General features: G+C 47.5%; 2 protein-coding genes across 18 annotated transcripts; both read right to left on the bottom strand.

The window, feature by feature from the left end:
* Positions 1 to 535: 535 nt before the first annotated feature.
* On the bottom strand, positions 536 to 20873 carry LOC6550349. Of its 3 annotated transcripts, none has more exons than XM_001977742.3 (6): positions 20801 to 20873; positions 7758 to 8068; positions 7605 to 7681; positions 6453 to 6697; positions 2739 to 6401; positions 536 to 2418 (listed from the first exon to the last, which is right to left on the bottom strand). In XM_001977742.3, exons 2-6 carry the CDS (start codon positions 7940 to 7942, stop codon positions 1141 to 1143), a joined length of 5448 nt encoding a protein of 1815 aa, XP_001977778.2. In that variant the 5' UTR covers positions 7943 to 8068; positions 20801 to 20873; the 3' UTR covers positions 536 to 1140. The 3 variants fall into 3 exon arrangements, with proteins under 3 accessions (XP_001977778.2, XP_026837574.1, XP_026837573.1); XM_026981773.1 differs by having other exon boundaries at positions 2739 to 6398; XM_026981772.1 differs by having other exon boundaries at positions 2739 to 6697.
* LOC6550348 (6-phosphofructo-2-kinase/fructose-2,6-bisphosphatase 1) lies at positions 8622 to 20862 on the bottom strand. Of its 15 annotated transcripts, XM_026981785.1 has the most exons (3): positions 20801 to 20856; positions 20478 to 20719; positions 8622 to 11488 (listed from the first exon to the last, which is right to left on the bottom strand). In XM_026981785.1, exon 3 carries the CDS (start codon positions 11040 to 11042, stop codon positions 9432 to 9434), a length of 1611 nt encoding a protein of 536 aa, XP_026837586.1. In that variant the 5' UTR covers positions 11043 to 11488; positions 20478 to 20719; positions 20801 to 20856; the 3' UTR covers positions 8622 to 9431. The 15 variants fall into 15 exon arrangements, with proteins under 15 accessions (XP_026837586.1, XP_026837585.1, XP_026837588.1 ...); XM_026981784.1 differs by lacking the exon at positions 20478 to 20719 and having other exon boundaries at positions 20801 to 20862; XM_026981787.1 differs by lacking the exons at positions 20478 to 20719; positions 20801 to 20856 and adding an exon at positions 20206 to 20363 and having other exon boundaries at positions 8622 to 11485.
* Positions 20874 to 21080: the final 207 nt, after the last annotated feature.

The raw sequence follows: 21080 nt of genomic DNA, 5'->3' as shown, positions 1-21080 counted from the left end.
ACTGTTTCAAAAAAAAAGAAGAGGAATGCAAAATATATTTATAATGTTCGCAGTTTAAAAACAGTTTTGGTGTTTTTGGTTTACAAAAATAAAAATATGAAGTGTATTCATAGACGTTTAGAAGTCCTCTGATTCTTGTAAGTTATAGTTAATACTTCTTACACGTGTAAATTATTTGTTAACAAAAGTAAAATAGTGTCCATGAAATGCCTTTAATTACAGGGCATCTGTTTTGATTAGTTTTTTGTAAACTTAATTTTTGGAGAAAAGCAAAATCGTTGTGACAGATCGTTTGATTCTTTAGTAGTTTTTAATTGATTTAAATGTACTTGTTTTAGTTCGTTTGTTTAAAACATATTGCATGCTATTGTGGCGCCAAAATTCTTGTTTAGTTTACATTTCCTGCCTCAATATGTACATCCCTCTTTATAAATTCTTAATTTGCGTGTTCTTGAGAATGAAAAATATACAGATGATCGACATCATCGGCATAAATTTGAGTGAGTGTGCTGCTGAAGTGGCTCCGTCGGAATTATTCAAAGTCCTCTGTTGCACATGTTGCATTTATTCAAATAGCTGCCCCAGCTGGGCGAGCTGGTCTGCCCGCCTCCTTCCCGGCTCTCTTTAGACATTCATTAGCTTAGAGACTGGCGTATCTTACACACGTGGTATGGGCATCTACGGTCGCTTAATATAAGTGTGCTTCCTGCCCACAGGAGTGTACTGTGTGGTACGCTGCGTGGCATATTCTGTTGGGTGTCGTATGTTATTGCTTTGGTGCCGGGCATCGATTCGCGATCGAGCTTATCCTGGTCCGTTCCGTTCTGTTCGGGTCTATACTATGGTTATTACATGTCTTACGTGCAAATGGGACTCCACTATCGCTATCGTACATTTGCAATGCAAGGGATAGGTGGAGTTAAGAATCTAACTTAGGTTAATTAAGCAACTTAATATTTACATTGCCCGTGGCGCAATGTCGTCGTCCATTTTCGTGCCAATTGAACTAACAAAGAGGCAGGGTTAGGCCTTGCCAGCCGCTCAAAATAAAATGCATACACTGCATCTTCTAAACCTCCTTAGGTGTACAAAAAAAAATAAAGCGAATTGAACTGCTCTTGGACCGGGCTCCTCCCCCTCCTACTGGAAAGGAGCGAATTGCAGCATGTCAGCGACGGGCGCCCCCATTCGCGATGCGATGGCTGGATTGGTCACGGTGATGGGCAGTTCGAGTGAGGTGGGCACGCCACTGCCGTTCGTCACACCGATCACGGCCAGGCTGTCCTCCAGGTTGCCCTCTACCAGTGGCGATACGCGGCGCAGCTGCATCCCGCTGGGATTCTCCAGCGTGGACATGATGGGCGTCTGGTCGAGCAGTGCGTTAGTCTCGTTGGTGCGCGCTGTGATTGGCGGCGTGAGGTGGACGGTCTGCGGAGGCATGGGGTGCGAAATGAACACCACGCTGCCTGGTTCGTCGTTGCCCACATGCAGAAGGCCAGCGCCGGTGCGAGTGTCGATGTGAAGCAGTCCAACGCCAGCATTGGCTGCGTTCACGAAGTCCGAGTCGTCCACGACCTGGCTGCCGGCCAGCGCCTGGGAGAGGAGATCCGTGCCGGGCACAGCCAAGTCGGCTGATGACGCATCGGCCTCCGCGTCGTCCAGCGTCATATCCTCCACGTTGACCAGCTGCAGGTCGCGTTCTTGCAGGTATACCTCTGCCGCCTGTAGGATGTCGCGAGCTTGAAGCACGGCTGTCATGCTGCCACCGACCGCAGAAGTACTGGATCCCGCATCCGAGACGTTCACCTCGATGCAAGTGTCCGGCTGCTCGGCCATGCTAAAAAGCATCGAGGGATCCAGCTGCAAGTGGTACCCGTTGACGTTCAGCTGCAGTATATTGGCATGCAGCTGTTGTTGCAGTGACAGTTCCTCCTCCTCGTTCACGTAGCTGCCGGCTGGCATGGCGCCTCCCTCGGCCACCTGGCTAAGTGGTGTCATGATGCCCATCGCGTCCACAGCCTCAACGTCGTTCTCGTTATCGTTATCATTATCGGCCTCGCTTAGCAGCATTTGTGGCGACAGTTGGCGCGGCGACATCTGATCCTGGTCGAGTTCTAGCTCAGTCTCCATCTCCATCTCCGATGGCTCCACCACCTGGGCCACTGCCTCTCCGCCCAGAAAGTCAATGTCCGCAAAGACGGCGGACAGCGGATGTCCGTCGGCTAGGCGCGGCGGCTCCAGCAGTGCCTCCCGCGGCACCGGCACCAGGTGGTTCTTTTCGTTGTCCAGGTACAGCGCCACGTTGTTCAGCGGCGTAAAGTTGTTGTTGTTCAGCGAGCACAGCATGAAGGTGTGGCTGTAGCCCGGGATCGGTCGAGTCATCACCGCGCAGATGCGTCCAGCGCACAGTTGTGGCGGCTGCAAGTGGAAACAAGGAATGGGTGCTTTAATTTGGTAGTCCTATATTAATTAATAATAATTAAATACGTATACACTATATTATACAAATATACGATGGGCGAAAGATGATTTAAAATTATATGGGTTGGGTTTCCTGAATGATTTTGGATTCACGAGGTAAAACTTTCAATCGAACATTGATGTGGAAGTATTGCCATGTCTTGAATAAAAATATATAAAAAATATAAAAATATATGAAAAAAAAAACCAAAAAACATATTTTTAGCGTTAGTATATGTATATACCCAGTTAAAATCGGTGTTAGTGGATGAACTTACGTTCTCGGGACTTTCCTGACCATCCTTGGCGTCACTTGACGATTCCTCGCCACCTTCGCTGCGGGAGCTGCTCTCCACGTGGTCACTGGGAGAGTTCTTCGAGCGGCGACGCTGCCTTCTCTGGGTACTGGCCTGCAGCAGTGTGGCAGGAGGAGTCAGGACCACGGGCGGCGACGGCGGGGTGAAGCGGAGGCGCTGCTGCTCGCGCAGATCCACTAGCTGCTGGTGGGCCTTGGCCACGTCCGCATCGCTTAGGGCTCGGGCGCAGCTTAAGTGCCTGGAGGTCCGATTTAAGCCAATTGCGGACTGGGTGGACGCCAGTGGAGTGACTTGCGGGTGGCTGGCAGGACGGCGCGAGGTCTGGAACAACGAAGCCGGCATCACGAACTCCACAGCTTCCAGTTCAATATCCATGTCCATTGCCATCTGGAAGCCCGTGTCGTCATCTGCTTCTTCATCCGCATCCAGTACTGGCTGTTCGCCTTCGGTACCGGCCTCATGCTCCTCGTCTCCCTCGCGCTGTTGTTGCTCCTCGGATGGAGACGCGGCCAGCGGCGTGCCTTCCATATCTGACGACTCTTGTACGTCTGCCTCTTCGGGGGATGTCATAGTTCGGCTCCAGCGCGCACGGGCCTGGCGACACTTCTCTGCACTACGACCACTGACCAGGTCGGCCTCGTATTGGCGCAACAGCTCCTGTTCGCGCTTTTTAAGCAGCACCTCGCGAGACTGCGGCAGGAAGCGGACGTCGCGGATCGGAGACCAGGGGTCCAAGTCGTTGTCTGCCTCGGGCTCTGGCTTTTCCTCCGGCTTTAGGTCGGGTTCGTGCTCCTTCTCAAGCTGCATGTCCTCTTCCGCCTCCTGGTCCATTGGTTCTACGGCATCAAGCGTTTGCTCCACATCCTGGCTCTCCTCCTGATCTTCATCGTTTGTTTCCGGCTGATCTGCCGTGTCCTGCGACTGTTCGTTGTCCTCATTAGGCGGACGTGAGTTCGTCTGGCGGCTGCCGTTGCTGTCCGATGACTGCAGGCTAGAGGGTTCATACAAATTCGGCAGCCTGATGTCCTCAAGGATGAGGACGCCACCACGCTGCACCGGCTGCGTAGCATCAACGATGGCGGCGTGGCTGAGGCCGGCGCCCGAGGCGGACCGCTGCAGCTCGCGCGCTTCTTCTGCTGAGATCACTGCAATGTTGGAGGCTATGGAACAGCTGTTGCTGGAGCTCGGCTCCGGGGACAGTGTTCCGATGCCGTGCGAGTGCAAGCTGGAGCTGGAGCTGGACATGAGGTTGCTATTGCTGCTCGAGTGGCTGCTGCTGCTGTTGCTGTGGTTGCTCAGCTCCTCGTGCTCGGGCGAGGGAGTCTGCTGACGTATCATCGGCTTGGAGCGTTGTGACGGGCGATGGGATGATTCAGTCTTGGATTTATAGCGGCGCTTCCTCCTCATGCTGTCACCCAGCACTCCCTCGCTGCTATTTGTGTTGCTGTTGTGGGCGCTGAGCCTCCTGTTCTTTTCCCCGTTAGAGAGTAGCGTGCTGACACAATTCGCCTCCTGGGGAGGACTATAAGTCCGGGGTGCAGTCACCTCCTCCTCTTCGTCGGCGTTTGGCAACGTGGAAGTCATGGAGGCTGGCAGCAGATCCTCGTCTTGGGAACATGCCATTGTAGATTTGTTTCGTGACTTAAAGATGCGCTTTTGACGCTCCTTGATGGGCAGGCCCATGTGATCTCCGGCCTCGCCCTCAGGTACGTCTTCGGGAACAGCTTCCTCGGGCTCGAAGGCATCCTCTGATGCCTGCTGCAAAGGTTCTGGCTCCACATCAGACTCACAAGGCGCCTCCTCCAGGGTCCGCAAGCCTTCCTCGTTTGTCGGTTCCGGGACATCTTCAAAGCCCTTGAAAAGGTAGTCGTTGGAGACGTTGTCATCAAGTTCGCGCTCAGCCACAGGTTCCTCATTCCTCGCACATATGTCCTCATCAGCGTGTCCTTTGCCGTTGATATCAGGACGATTGGTATTCGTTCGGCGCCTATAGCTCAAACCATTCGGACCCTCCTGCTGCTGCACATCATCCTCCTCCTCAAAGTCAAAGCAGGACGGGATGTTGCTGACCTTCAACGAGGATGTGGCCTTGTCATTGGCATTGGCATTGGCATTGCCATTGGATTGCGGATAAACTCCCCTGCCGCGCTGCCTTGGCTCATCTTCTACGAACACGACGCTGCCGTTGGAGCTGGCATCGCTATCCTGTATTATAATCGGCTCGTCCACCTCTGGGTCCTCGGCCTCTGGCTGGCTGTCCTGCACGTGGAATTCCTGCACGACCACGTCGCGCCGATCCTTCTTTGGTATATTGCGTATGCGCTTCTTGGCAGCAACGCCTTCAGTCTTCTCCTGCTCCTGCTCCTCTTCCTGTTCACGCGCATATTGCTTTACCGCCTCTGTCCATTCCACGATTCTGGCATCACTCTCAAGCGGCTGCGGTGGCACCTCCATCGACTCGTCCGACTCGTCCGTCTCGTCGTCGCCCCACTCCGCCATTAGACTTAGCTGCAGCTGCTTGGAGGCGTCAATGCTGCTCTGTGAAATCTGGAGATTCTGATTCGGCTGCGCGAGGTCAACCATTGATGACATTGACTCTGGCGATAGAGTGATTGGCAGATCGGACTCCGTCGTCTGTTTTTCCGCTTCATTTTTGTCACCTGCCGCACGCTTGATCGAAGGCGATATAAGAAGCGACGGAGAAATATGCGCATCATCAGTTACGGGCGTCCTAGTCCTAGAGAACGGTTGCTTGCGCCGACCTGTGCTCCGAGGCGATTTCTCGACGGTGGGTGGTGGCGCTGTCGTCATCGTTTTCCGTAAGAGATTGCCCCTTCTGGGCGGATTAACTGGCTCACTAGCGGCGGCAGCCAGTGTGCAGCGTCTGCGTGCACTACGTCGCGAATTCCCATGCACGGGTGGCGGAAGAATTTCCGGAGAGACGGCGACTGGAGAGGCACCTTGCTGGCGCCGGCTCATAGAGCGTGTGAGACGACGTTGCTTCGTCGGTGGCGACTGTGGTGCGGGCATGGTGGCTCGCAATTTGTTGGTGCGCTGGCTACGCGGATCCCGCGAGTTCGCATTGCTACGTCGCGTGCTCTCCGCAGCGGGAACCTGCGACGACGAGGAGGAGCTCTTTCGGTTGGAGGCAGACGCTGAAGTGGAGCCCGCGGAACTGCCTGCTTTGGGGCCCACCACGAGTTCGATGCTGGCCAACGTTTGGTCAACGATGCTCTTTACCTTCTCCTGCTCCTCACTTGTCAACGGAGCGTCGATCACAATGGACACGTGGCGCGAACTGCAGCGCACTCCGTTGTCCCGGCTCCTTCGGCCGTTCACATCGTGCACGGTAGTGGTGTGGGCACGACGCGACGCTCGCGTCTTGGGCACAGGGTCGTATAGTGAGACGAATTTTTTGTTGCCCGTACTGGTGGCTGTGTTCGTGGTGCTGCTGCTGCTGAAGCTGCTAAAGCTGCTGCTCGACTCCAGGTGGTTGCGACGGTGGATGAGCAGGACGCTCATGCTGTTGGTGTGAAAGCTGCACACGTTGCACTCGAAGGCACGGTCACGGGGCGGAGGCGTGGCGCCGCCTCCGATGTCCATGATGCGGAACGTAGGTTCCTGCTGTCGGAATACGGCTTTATCATTGGCATGGAGCGATGCCGAGCTACTTACTCGACCCGCTGCCGAAGGCACTCCGCTGCCGCGGGCATTGCTATTCTGCACGCCGCTGCTATTGCTGTTGCTGTTGCTATTGCTCGAAAGGCAAGCCTTGATGAGGCTGTCCGGGCGGGCGGTGGGCACGATGGTTGCCTCCGCTACGGACGAAGTTGAAGAGTGATGGGCGCGACCAAAGCGCGATTCGGCGATCAACACGTCGTCTGAGAACTTGTCGGCCATGTGTATTCCTTCGGCCTTCTCTGCAAGGGAAAAGGATTTGGATGGTTAGCAGCAGGTTTCAGAGGTTGACCACAAGTTCATGCCAAGGGCAAATTCCTTTTGGTGGGTAGTTTTTGGTTTAAATTTCGAACTGTATGTACGATTTCCAGACGTATCTGACAATTACCCCAAAATGACGTGACATTAACAGGCAACCTAATAAATAAAATTAATTTTGCTAATGCTATAATAGCATGGGCCAACGGCAAATTGCATCTGGCTTTAATTTATTTAATGATTTGTAAACGGACGAAAATAGTACAAATGAGCCCAAAGCAACAACTCAAAGTAAAATTTTGTTTAAGAAATTCAAAACTTTAATGATTTCAAAATAAACTAAGAAATTGGTCGGCTATATACGCCCTACTTGTACATTGTATATTTGTGTTGGGCTTGGCCCATGCTAATGAACCATCACCCTCTTTTTTTTTTTTTTTGTTAAAATTCATTTCCATTATTTTGTATTATTTACCTTACTGTTTTGCTTTCTAGGTTATGTTTGCAAGTCGCCCATATTTTAGCAAGAGCATGAGAATGCCAGTTCCTAAATGATTTTCCCTATAGAAGTCGACATATTTATGCCAATATTTTTGTTAAAACTTTAATAGTAGTCCTAAACCAAAATAATTTATAAAATACTATACTAGAACAATGATACTAGCAGAGGGGGATGCTAGATTCCCCGAAAAGTACGTAACAGCATAAAGCGTTTCCGACCCCATTAAGTGCATGTCCGTCCGTCCGTATGAACGTCGAAATTAGGGAAATTACAAAACCTAGAAAGCCGAGACAAAGCATGCAGATTGTAGGGCCGCCTGCCCTGTGCAAGTTTTTTCAGAACGCTGCCACTGCCACTCTACCGCCAAAAAGTAAAAAAGCTGTACTTACTTTTGCCGCGCTTGATGAACTCCTCCTTGTGCTCGCATTGGAAGGGGTAAATCAGTTTCGCGGACCTGACGTGCTCGCTGTGGACAATGGAAACAAAGCGAAGATGGTTGGATTAGGACAAGCAGATTCCCCATTTGGAATGGGCACACTCACAAGGTTTTCTCGTTAAAGAACGCCACAACTGCGAACGGTGGCCGCGCGGAGTTCACGAACCGGAAGTCCTGCGTCGAGGTCACTTCGCCGGGCCACCAGATCTCGGTGTTGTGGATCTTCACCCAGACCACATCGCCATCGCTGTATTGGGACTGCTCGGGCGCCTCGTTGCGAAAGCGCGGCATGGTGGCGAATTTAAGGTTGTTTAGGACCTGCGAAGTCTCCTGGAAATGCCGGTGTGTAGCCACTCCGTGATTTAGCTAATCCTAGCAGACGAGGATGAGGACACACCACAATACACTTCCCGGCAGCTGAAAGCCAATTGAATGGAGAATAAGAAAATGCTTAAAACTTCAGTTCCAGAGAACTAACGAAAACGTCCAAGTTGGACCAGCAGGTGACTAGATCTAGATCGTTCCACTACCAGATTTTTTATCGGAGTTTCTGGTTCCTTTTAGTATTTGAAATAAAGTTACCAAATAACATGGGCATAACAGAGAACTTTGGATAAAATCTGATAGCGTAAGGAGCCCGATTTCGATAAATTGTACCGTGCAGTACAGTAGTGTACAAAGCTTTTATATGTGCTGGTTGTCTCGCACCAGGCGGTGCAATTTGTAGGTTAAGATATCTTCATTTATATTTTTATGAAATAGGTACACAATTAGTTACATTTTAGTTGTCAACTGATTGTAAATGGTGTTAAATTAATATTTTTACATTATAATTTAATTATTTAACGGGTATCTCTAGTGTAATCGCATTTATTTATGTTTATGCATAGGCATTTAAAAGTTTACCCTCGTATTACTTTTCTTCTATCAATATGAAACTTTTCTTCTAACAGGAATGAAACAGTTAGCATTTGAGCATGGGTTCTTTTGATAAATTGTATTTATTGTTGATTATTTGATACAGTATTTATGTAGTTACAATATTTCTTCTACACATTAATATACGAGCAACATATACATAGACTAAAAAATGTGTTGGGCAAGTTGTTTCAATTAAACAGAGTTGGCAAATGGAATCCGTGAGTTTATCCTCTCGCTTAGCTAAAAAATTTGCTCAAAACTGGTATAAAAAATAGACAACGAATTAGATTAGAGCACATTTAAGTATACAGAGTAAGAATTATATAATTTTTTATTGGCTGGAGCACTCAGCATGTATGATGCCAACCGCCTGCACGTGAAGCCAGGAGTAACTAATCACATTGAATCAAGCAGGTCTTCTCCATTCGAACGAGAAAATGTGTAATGTGTAAATCTAGGTTGGTATTTAAGTCTGTATTTTGCTTTTATCAAAGTAGATGTTCTAGAAAATTTTAAAAATATTTAATCGTTCATTAAAGTACATAATAAAACAGCACAATGGATCAATCACAATTTCATAAGCAGACCTCCGGCGCCACGTTAAGTAGAGATGCCACCACACCCTTGGAGCAGGAGCAGTTGTCACTATGGCCCTCGCATGACCACGTCTGTGTCTTTGTCCGTCTCAGTTGGGCTGTCCGGGATGCGCTGGGGGAAGAATTAGTGCGGGATCTGTTTTGGGATTAGGGGTGGGCAAGTGTCTTGGAGGTTGGGGCAGCTGTAGCTGTTCCAGCAGCCGTGCTTAGATTGTCTTGGATTTCGGAGGTGGATGTGGATGCACGGGTTGTAGGCGACGCCGTCATTGGTGCGCCTGGACATCGACGCGCCCGCCATTGCCGTTCGTGGCCGTCGCCACATCGTCGCCCACAATGAGCACCTTGCCGACGCCATCGGGTGCCACCAGCTCGCCGCTGAGGCCATCCAGTCCTGGCTCGCTGACGTCGCCGGGGATCTTGGGCTTGGGACGGTGCGTGTCCACCGCGTCGATGGGCAACTTAATGTGCTCCACCTTGCAGCCGTAGGCCACCGGCGTCAGCTTGATGACCGTGTGCAGCGGCACGTACAGGTAGGGCAGCTCGTCGGCAGACTTGTCCAGGAAGTAGGCAAAGAGGCAGCGCAGCACCGCCTGGTGCGACACAACCAGCACATTGCCCTGTCGCTCCAGCTCCATGATGACCGGCTCCAGTCGAGCGACAAGGTCCTCGTAGCTCTCGCCGCGCGGATAGCGATACGCGAACTTGTTCACGTCGCGCGCCTTGAACTCCTCGGGGAACTTCTCTTTGATTTGCTCGTACGTCATTTCTTCGCAATGGCCGGCATCGATCTCGTTCAACGCCTTCCAGCGCTCCTGCGGCGCCTTCACGTCGGCCACCGTCTGAATAGCCCGCTTCATCCACGACGTCCACACCCGCAGACCGTCGATCTGCTGCTGGGCAATGAAAGTGGACAGCGCATTGGCGTACTGGTGGCCGCGGGCGCTTAGGTTTGAGTCGCCGCCGATGAGTCCGCTCAGGTTGTACTCGCTCTCGCCGTGGCGAGTTAGGTAAATGGTGCGCGGCGTGATGTGGATGTTCATGAGGTAGTAGACAATGCGCGACTCCACGTGGCCTTCGTTGTTGTAGACGACCACCTTCTTGCCGGCGTTGTATACCTTCATGAAACTGAGGTGCGACTCGGTGACCTCGTCAATGGGCTGGTAGCGCTCCTCGTAGTGCTCGATGCGCTGCAGGAAGTCCCGCACCACCAGCTCCGTGTTCATGTTAAGGTAATCCGGGGAGCTGACTTTGACCTCTAGAATGTTCTGCTCGATAATTTGCGGATCGTCGCAAATTGACTCCACAAAGAACAACCGGAAGCCATGCTGCTTTACCACAATGTCGTGGATCAGTTGGCGACGGTCGCGCGTGGAGTTGGTGGCATCGAACACGGCGATGCTGCCCTGGCCGCTCAGCAGCCAATCGCAGGAATCGTGCAGCGCCTGATTGGCGCACCGGTTGCGGATGGCCATCGCCTCCTCGTTGTCGGCGCGAAAGAACTCGTGCGACTTGTACGCGGTGGTCGCATGACGCCTGTACTCGCCCAGATTGAATACACGCGTGGCGATTCCGATCCAGTTGAGGTAGCGCGCCAGCTTCTTGGAGATGAAGGTCTTGCCGCGCGCCGGCAGGCCAACCATGGCGATCACATGCGGCGTGGTGCAATCGGCGATGGTGCGTTCGCCCCGGATGGGGAAGGGTTTGGTCATCACCGTCTCCGAGGTGGGCGGCAGCAGCTTGCGCAGCTCCTCGGACATCACCGACGGGCAGACGTGCAACTCATTCTCAATGGCCAGGTCGGCGGTCTTCTTCAGCTGATTCAGCGAGGTGGTGCGCACGCGTAGTGACGGCGAGGTGTTGTACGGCATGTCCATGATGCTGGTGGCGGTCACGGAGCGTGCTAGCTTCTTGGCAACGGCGGATGCGGCTGCTGATGCTAATGCAGTACCTGCTGCTGTTGCGCTCGAGGATGACGAGGATGTGGACGAGGCGGAGGAGGAGGAGGATGAGAAACTGAAGTACGCGCAGTTGCTGCACGTGCAGAGGTCGTCGCTGTAGGACGATGTGACTCGGGTCGATGGTGGTGGAACGGGGCGGGGGAGCAGGGTGGGTATCCTTCTATTGATGGACAGCAGGGGCAATGGCAATGTTCCTAATTGATCCTCGTCGTGGTCGTCGATTGAGCTGCTGGTGCTGGCTAAAAGTATCTGGTTAGGGTTTGTGTTTGTCCGTTGGGCTTCTAAGGATGCTCCTTTCGCTTCTCCTTCTCTCTGCGATTTTTGGGGCTGACCAGCTGTTCCTTCTGTTGCTGATGAGGCTGCTGTTTGTTGTTGTTGTAGCGAGGCAAGACATGAAATTAGTGGAGTATTTGAACATAAATGTGCTGTTTTACTGGGTTGTTAAATTGTCGACTGGAATGATGGTGTGATTTTTGGAGATGCGAGGAGCAGCTTTAAGATGCAATCCAACAATATTTGGGTACTTTGAGATGCCGAATTTCGGTAAGATCTGGTTTAGAGATCGAACAACTCAAGGATGTGTCGAAAATGGAGCAGGTACCTACGAAGTAGCGATAGACTGCACAAAAACTAAATGTGGGTAGATACAAATATGTATGTATGCATGTGCACACATGTGTTTGAGTTTGTGTTGTGTCGAATGGGACAGCTAATATTTGACTTCTTTGCACTTGACGATCGAAGACGAATGAAAGTGAAACTAAAGCGAAACAGAAACACACACGGAAGGAGGAGGAATAGGAAACACAAAACGTGCGTGCTGCGTGGGCGACGCTCTTGCTCAGTGTGAGAAAGATAGAGAGAGAGAGAGAGCGCGAATTGGCACAAATAATAAACGAAGGAAGAAAACATACACTAAAAACAAAACGAAACAGAAAGAAACTAGTGAAAACAGCTGACGAATAGTATCGAGTCCAATCGAATTGAATCGACTACTTCTCACACAGTTCGTTATCGATAGTTTGGTGCTCGGTGCAGTTCGATGGCATCAGGGTTGCCAACTCAGCCGATTATAGCTGGTATCAGCCGGTACTACCTGGAATTATTGCCAAATTCCCAGTTACTTACAAATATCAAGTATCTTTGTTTTGGATGATCTACAAAAAACAGGGGGAGAATAACCAAAAAAACACGCACACACAAACTACAAATGGAATTAAAAGTGGACTATTTATTGGTTTACTTGTCGCCATATTGAGTAGTTTTATATGGATCCGCGTTTAATTATTGCCCCTGACTATCAACAATACTATGGCAAACTTTACGACCCGGGGTTCGGCGAAATCAACTTGAAAACCAGGGGAACTCCGATGGAAATTTACCACAGGGGTCGTGAAAATGATAAAGATGGGGCAGAAATTACAGGCACAGTGACCGCTTTATCGCGACCCAACCAGCAACAATCCGAACCCTAACCCAAACAATCTAAACACAAAATCTTTTGGGACGGAAAGCCGCACACGGATTTGCTCCAATACGCATTTACCACGTTCGCGCAGTGTGATCATCGCAAAAAAATAGCAAAGCAATGCTAATTTCTAAACACTTCTTTTTTTAACCAGACTTTCCCAACGACAATCCCAAAATTAGCCACATGTCAAGCCTTTCTATCAAAATAATCAATATTCTGCATCATAAATGATTACTTTGCTTGCCACACTTTTAGTGGTAAATAGTCAATATGTACGTAAATCTTATTTTTATATTTAACTGAAATTTAAATGTTCTAAAAATAACCCTATAATCTAATTTCACGGTCGTTATAATTTTCTAAATAAATCTATTTACTATAAATCTTCTAGCATTCTGATCAATTTTTCAATGTAATTTTTAATCATTTTCTTGTGTTTATAGAATTTTATAATTTCTTAAAAGGCGTCTGTATATGGACTTTATTTTTGATCTTTGTTGTCTTTGGGATATATGTACATATGTACCACATTTGGTGTCGCACCATACCGAATTTATGTGGCCAATGGCCGAGAGGTTTTGTTGGTTTGATGTTTATTAGTGCCAAATTGGCCAAGATTGATGGGACACAAACAAAAACGAGTTCCGCTGAAATCTTACTGGCAATGGATATCATCGTCTAGTATTGCTGACGGGAACTGGACGAGTTGATAGCGGTTATGGTGGCTAATAATTTGTGGAATGTGTCAGTTTATGCGTCGAATTGTTACCTGGATCGACTGGCGAAGATGGAGGAAGCTTGTATCCGTCGAGGAGACGGCGAGAGCACAACGAATCGTAGAAGGTGAAGCAGACACTGCGCTGAACGCTCAAACACTGAAAAACTAGTGCCGATTTCCGAGAACGCCGATCGTCGGCGGGCAGAGAAAAGCGTCGTCGACGCCGGCGCTAATGGCAAAAAGCTAATGGCATATAGCATATAGCATATACATATGTAGCTAATAGAGCTATAGGCACGAAATGTAACTGTAACGACAACGACGACTGGGTTTCCAATTCAGAAAGAAGAAGTGAGTCGATCATTGTTAACTGCGCAGCTACAGTCAGATTCCTCCAACTGAACCCGTTCTTGAAAATCTGGATTATAATTTAACAGAATACTTGTGTTCTTCGTTCACTGTTATGGTATAGATCACTAGTGCTTTAGCTGTTTAGCAAAGTTTAGCATGACAAAATATTGTTACTATTCAAAAAAACAAAACAAAGAAATCCCAAATTAATTTACATAATACATATAAAATTTGTTTACACTCAGAAAACTCGTGGTTCGAGAATGACCACTAAGTCTTGCATCTTATTAGCACAAGTTCCATTCAACGGTCCGCGTTATTATGGTTCTACTGCATCTGAGAATTAGCCGTGACAGTTGCGCACATTCGTATTGGCTACAGCAACTACAACGATAATATGTGTACGACCGCTAAATTGTTTGCACCCAGTGCTGTTGCGCTTCCTGGCGGAATTGACATTGCCGGGCGGAATGCAAAGTTCACCTCACAAGTCTTACCCTTAACTCGGACCTCACGTGTTCCGTCCACAAGGCCTCCCGGCACAATTGCTGGCTGGACTGACATCCCCCAACCACCCGACTGGACAGATCGATCGCTCAGCTATGATGTGCGTCATTGGCTTACGGAGGCAACCGATCCGATCTGCTCTGAAGCCATCAGAGAGCCGGACCACATGGCTAGGCCAGGCCAAGCCAAGCCAAGGTCGAGAGTGGCGAAAACAGATGCGATTGGGTTAGATGATCACGCATTCGGGACGTGGATCGTCAGGTGCAGCTCATCTGCACTGCACTCCCTTATCAACGAGGCGAATTGGCAGCGCAAAACCTGTTCACGTTTTCAGTTTCAGTCTAGTTTTTGTCGGAATCTAGCCAACATAAAATCGTATTTTCATTTGGGAGGCACTTCCATTATTCGCAGTGTAATTGAAATTAATACTGCGTCATTTAATTTTTTCTAAACCTTTAAAATTTTGTATTTTGTTAAATGGCATAAGTTGGTCTAACATGCAGTGGGTTTACTTTTATTGGAAAATGAATTATTACATAGAAAGAGGGTACAATTTATTCATGTAAATCGCACTTTAAAATCGCGAATCAAAACAAAACACGTTATTGAGTTTGTTGTCCCTTGTTTCTCTACTTTTAATTTTATTAAATCAAATTCGCAGTGCACAAACACGAATGAGTTTAGTTTTCTAGTGATAAGTTCATCTGCTCCTCCAAAATCTTTTGCGAGAAAATAACCTTTAAATAACTCAAACTATTAAGAAAATGGAAATTTCATATCTTAATAAATCTATGTAGGCAGCACGAACAAACATCAAGATTATTGACGACAAACATCAAACAATCTTAGATTATTGGTAAAATCGTGCTTACTGCTTAAAATTGATCAAAGATGGTGATTGCACATGGTCGGCACCTGGCGCCTCCTAGCCTACATCCGACTCCACAGATAAGTTTCAAATAATGCCACGAAGAGCTATTAAACTAAGTTAACAGGCGCCTAATCTCTCTCATATACACTTGCACTTGAAATGTTAAGCACGTACATATGTATAATCAAAGTGGAAATTGGTTGCAATCATCTCTATCTGCACAAGCCACAAACAAATAGCTATCAAAGTGGAAGTAATTCATCTGATAGAATTTCAAAGAGAGATGTTTGCAATCAGAAAATGTAAAATTTGTCATTTGGTAAAGTTTTGTGACTATCAGCTAGATATAAGGCTGTGATATCAAGCTGTTATCGGAGCTGTTTTGCTTTTATCTATATTAGGGCAATATGTATTCATTGTCAAATGTTCAACAAAAACTTTGCTTTGTGTTTGAATAAAAACCCTTTTAAGTGGCAAGCCACAGCTTAGGTGCTCCATGGATTCCAACAAGTGGAGCGTCATAGGGGTTGACTGACTCATCCGCAAAATCATCCGCAATCGCAATCGGAGAAATGGAGCAGTGCAGAAATGGCAAATGCGACCATGCGGACGCAAGTGGTACAATCTCCCACCGACTGGCTGATAATCTCACCCTGCTGTCGCCCTATCGGAACCACCGAAAATAACGCTCAACAGCAATAACAACATTTTCAGCGACATGAAAGTCCGGCCGGACAGGGCCTGATAAGGCTGATAATGGCACATTGCAGAATGGAACGGCGACTGAATTAAATGGAGGAGCGAAGGGCGCAGAGTCCATCGGCAAATGATGGCAATGTTTAGTGCCGATTATCGTCGCCTTGTCGGTTATCAGTGGGCCGGAGCCATAGATCACTGCCATATTTGGATAGCGACGGAGTTCATGAACGCCTCCGCCATCGCATACCTCCCCAAACAAGCGCCTTTTATCACTCCTCCAGGTGGCAATTTACGATGCACGGCATGTGTTCATGTGAGTTGCGAGTGGTGGTGCCGACGTCGATGCTGCGTGGGTGGATGCTAAATTGATTCCGCCAAACGGCAAATGCAAAACTTTCCACCTCACTGGCGAAAAGAAAGCACTCTTTGCCACTCGATTTCTAGGCTCTGACTCAGCCGCATTGAGTAATTACAGCCCTTTTTACGGAACCATATTATGTGTGACATCAAAGCTATTTGGCCCCCTTTCGTTGTGATACGAAACGAAAGTTGAAAGATTGCGGATTTTTCCTGGAATATCTACGCTTCAGAGATGAGGCCAAGCAATGAGCCCTCGATATGAGAGCTATTTTTCAAGACTTTTCATCGTTTTTGGTTCTGAGTAGGAGTAAGCCTGTTGATTAGGTAAATAATTTCTACGTATTTTAGAACTATAGACATCGGAAGACCCTATATTCTGTAGCTAAGAAACTATCATTCATTGGCAGATATAGTTGACTAATTGCGCACTATTTTGCCGTACGGCAATGTTTGCACTAAAGTTTCAACCATTCAACAACTGTGATTTCATCTAAAACCAATTAGAAACTGCCCAAAGACGTTTGACTTGTTCGCAAAAGGGTTATAAGTGGGCGCAACCCCATAATACCTATCAGACCACCTGACCTGGGATCTAATTGCGTTTCGCGATTCGCTCCAATGGGGCTCGTGACCACCTCGCTTTCATTTTTACTATATTAGGGTGGAGCATTCCGCCAGTTCGAGCAATGGTACTATACTATAACTATGTCTAGTTTCGATATCACCACTTTACCAAAAAACCAAAATGCAAGAAAGCAACAACAATAATATCATAAAAACAAAGAGCTCTCCGGTTTTGGCATTTACAGACCACAACTTATATAAATTAACTTTATCATTGTTTATGACATTTTTGTTATGATGTTTTGGGGTTGAAACATTTGATTGCAGAGCCATTTCTCTCGATTAGGTGCACCCATCCTGTGAATGCCCAATTCAGGTAGCAGTTTTCTATAGTTAAACTATTTAACAAATAGGCACCCTGGTGTGGCGTTCACTTTTCAGCGCCATAGGCTGTATAAGCCCTGTCCCATGTGCTGCATTGGGCTCGAAAGGGATTGGGCTCAAAGCACCCGTGGAAAACAATGTCATGTGGCTGGAAGTCGCGTAAAGTGACTCCCGATAGCTGAAATTCGGCAGGGCACTGAACTGAAACCTAGACAGCTTCTGATCCGCAAGGTGCTATTCGCTGGGCCCAACCAAACAAACAAACAAACAGGAATTATAAATAACGGGCCCTCAAGGCCGCCGGAGGGGTGGTGAGGGGGGTGCAAAGCGGGTGGGAATGGGGTGGCTTGTGCAAAACGGTCAGGTGATATGGATAGCAAGTGAAAAAATGACCAAATCACAGCGCTTCCTCGGTGCCGTTGTCGTCTGTGCTGTGTTCTGGGGTATTTTTCCGGTTCCCCAAAGAAAAACGAGAAAAATTAAATGATAGAAAATGAAGGCGACCGACGACGACTACGTGGTGTTGCATATAGCAAAAGCCAGAAAACTTGAAAACTAGCAGTCGTAACAGCAATAACAATGCGCCGCAAGGCGGCGGAAAGGAAATTCACAAAAATAGCAAAAATAGCAAAATGCCAGAAAACACTTGAAATTAAAAACAAACAAAGCGTTTCACTGCTTCAGATTCTTATTCTTCATAGGGTGCCGATACGGCCGCCAATGATGATGACGATGATGACCAGTGGACGGCGATAATGACGCCAAGATGAGAGGGGAGCATAAACAAACGACGTAAATGGCAATGCTGTGTGTAATCCCCAAGAAAAACCCAGAGAGAGAGAGATTGGATGCCCAAGAATATGTACTCTACTCCCCACACTCCCCACTCTGTACTATCGTAACTGTGTTAATGAGCCAAAGAATAACTGCTAATCAAGCGATTGCATGGCACAGGAGGAAAAGGTGGAGCTCACAGCCCAGACAGCGCAGACAACCCAGACACCCCAAACAACCCAGTCAGCACTAATGGAGTATGAAGTGCAACGTGGGTGATATGGAGAGAATCTGGCGGGGATCTGCACTCAATACCATACGTACACAAGGAGGGGGCCAAATCCGGATCCGGCTCCATATCCGTGGTTACCGCTCTGATCAGGGGTTTGTAGCCGGCGTAGAGCGGCGCCGTGGCCGTCGACTGAGCCATTGCTCCGGAATGCAAGCAGTGCAGGCGCCGCGCTGAGTGCAAGCAGTGTGCAAAGCGCACGACCACCGATTTCTGGTGACTAACACTTTTATCACGCGATTTGCTATTTGTTTTTTATTATTGATCGTTATAGGCCAGAGGTAAACAGAACAGAAAAGAACAAATCACAGATCGCTATTGCTAGAATGCTAATTTCTTAGTACGTGAATAACAAAAAACAGAGAAAAAAAAACACACTCGATTCGTATTTTGACTTGATTTGATTTTGACTCGATATTGACTGGGGGCGCACGGCACACAGAACAGCACAAGAAACGAAAGTACAAAGCGAATCCGCCGAACCGCCTATTAATTCAGTTCGGTTCAGCTCAGTTCAGTTCCGCACACGTCGATTGGCAAAATCTAAATGAGCAAAAAGCGCGGAGCAAGTGCACGGAGCCCCGGACCGCCGACTAGCGAAAGCGAAGCGAAACGATATGATACGAAATGGCACGCGAGCGATCCGATCCCATACGATCCCCCACGATATGATACGATTCGATCGGATCGCCATCTTTCGGCTGTGGCAATCACACTCGGAATCCGGGAGTCCGAGTCCGCATCGCTTGCCTATACAGGGATTACGAAAGGCAGCGGTAAAAAGAGCAACAGCTAAGCCCAAGAAAACAGCACCCCATTGATGCGCTTAACAAATGGGATGTACTGATACTACTGGGGTTATCCCGTGAATATAAAGTGAATGACCTATAGGGCAGATTGCAAGAATGCACTTTTTACAACAATTAATTTGTATCTTAAACTATCCAATTAAAAATATTTTTGAAAATTTCGTTATATTTATGACAAAAAAAAAAAAAATAGTTTGGAGTTTCGGAGCATTCCAATGTGTATAAAAAAGGTTAGATATTGCCATTACCAAGCAGTTACCAAGTTTGCTCGCTTGGCAAACAGCACGATTTGTAACATTGTTTTAATCTTTAAACGCGTGTCATTACACGATAAGCTTTTATTGCACTTCCGTCCCTTACACCTTGAGAAACTCATGACAATCTCTTTGAATAGAGATGACCGCGTGCGGAACTTTAGCAACTGACAAATGATATGCAATGTATTTAATCAATAATAATACATTGAAATACATAATTAAATTTACGTATTTTGCATACACACATGTATGAAAATATATATTTAACTTGCAATTGCTATTTTTGGTAAAGGCAGTAAGATGGAAAGGTACTTTGGTATTGTATTTGAAAAATAAAAATATTCCTCAACCGAGAAAATCTTGTAAAACTAGTTGCATTAAAAAAGTCATCATGTTAAAATGTACTTTTAATTAAAAGTAGCTTAATATGTGCTGTACTGGACTTTTAAGCCTATAACCTTGTTATAGCTATAAGTGATCTGATTTCGTTATAGGAAATTTAGTCATTGTAAAATGTGGGTGTCAACTAAAAAAAATTTAAATATGCAAGCGGTGCTTTGTTTTACTTTTTGTTTGCTGATTTCTATTTCATAGTTTTTTCGTGCCGGTCAAGAAAGGCTATAAACGAGCAGACGATAGTGCCAATAAGAAAGTCTAAACCCGATAGGCTAAGTATCGCATAGAGCGTATGGCGATAACGGAATGGCAGAAACATCTGTACAAAACGAACGAGGGGCACAAAACAAGGGCCGAAAAAAGCTCCCACGGTAGGAACAACACTGTGCGGCAGAATGCAACACTGTAAAAGCTGCGCAGCGGAGCAATGGCGGCCTACTGTTAATGTGTGTGTGTATGTGAGTGACTGTGTGGTCACCGGCCAGCGAGAGAGAGCGAGGGAGATGGCGAAACCACAAAGAGAACCTTTCAGTGTACAGCGGAAAAATCACAAAACAATTGCGTAAATGCTCCCTCATTCATCAACGAACACAAAAATCAGCATGAAATACAAAATATTGGTTGTTTACCGTTTTCGAATCGAGGCACACGCAGCGATTACCGACTTTGCTGGAAGAGAAACCGATAACAATAAATGCACCCGATGAATACAGAAGGCAGAGTGGAGCGAAACTAAAAACAAAAATAAAGAAGAGCACCACTTTTTTGCATTGCATTGGTGTTGTATCGGTGTGGGTGTCTGCTCTGCGCATGTGCGTGGTGTTTTGTTGTTCACGGTTGTAGGTCCGTGGGTGAATGTGTCATGAAAAGCACTGGAAGAGGGTATAAAAATGCAACTCACCTTCGCCTCGCAGCACTCTAACCCGTAGCACTTTAATATACCCTCTTTTGGGGGTTGAGAGAGCATCTACTTTCTGTATTTTACACTTTTCACTCACTATTTACTGGCACTCCGATAACTTTGGCGCGGACCTATGCGAATGGCCGTCACTGTGATGTTAGCAGCTAATAGCGCTGTAATCGCCGACGTCAGCGATACACACAAGTGCGTGTGTTGGGGGCGCGTGCGGGTGTGTGTGTGTACTTACATAAATACACATGCAAGGAGCCAAATCGCGAATCATAGCTTAGCTTAATATTGCAGTCGGAATTAATTTAACTTACCGCTTTGCCAGTGCAGCGACTGGAAGTCATCGCTGCTGCTGCTGCCACAGAATGTTATTGTTTTTCTTGTTGCAGTTCCTGTTTGCCTCTCTGTTGCTCTGGATGCTATCTCGCTCGCGCGCTCTTTCTCTCTTTCTCACTCGCACTCAACAACAAAACCCAGCGCGCTCGTCACACGCACACTGTATTACTGATTTAAATACACACGCACACACCGACAGGGGGGGCAATGAGAAAACGTATCCGATTATTATATATACATGTATATCTAAATATACTT

The sequence above is a fragment of the Drosophila erecta genome, unplaced genomic scaffold (genome assembly GCF_003286155.1).
Source record: "Drosophila erecta strain 14021-0224.00,06,07 unplaced genomic scaffold, DereRS2 tig00000126-arrow-pilon, whole genome shotgun sequence".
Classification (NCBI taxonomy): domain Eukaryota; kingdom Metazoa; phylum Arthropoda; class Insecta; order Diptera; family Drosophilidae; genus Drosophila; species Drosophila erecta.
This window is presented reverse-complemented; position numbering and strand designations above follow the sequence as displayed.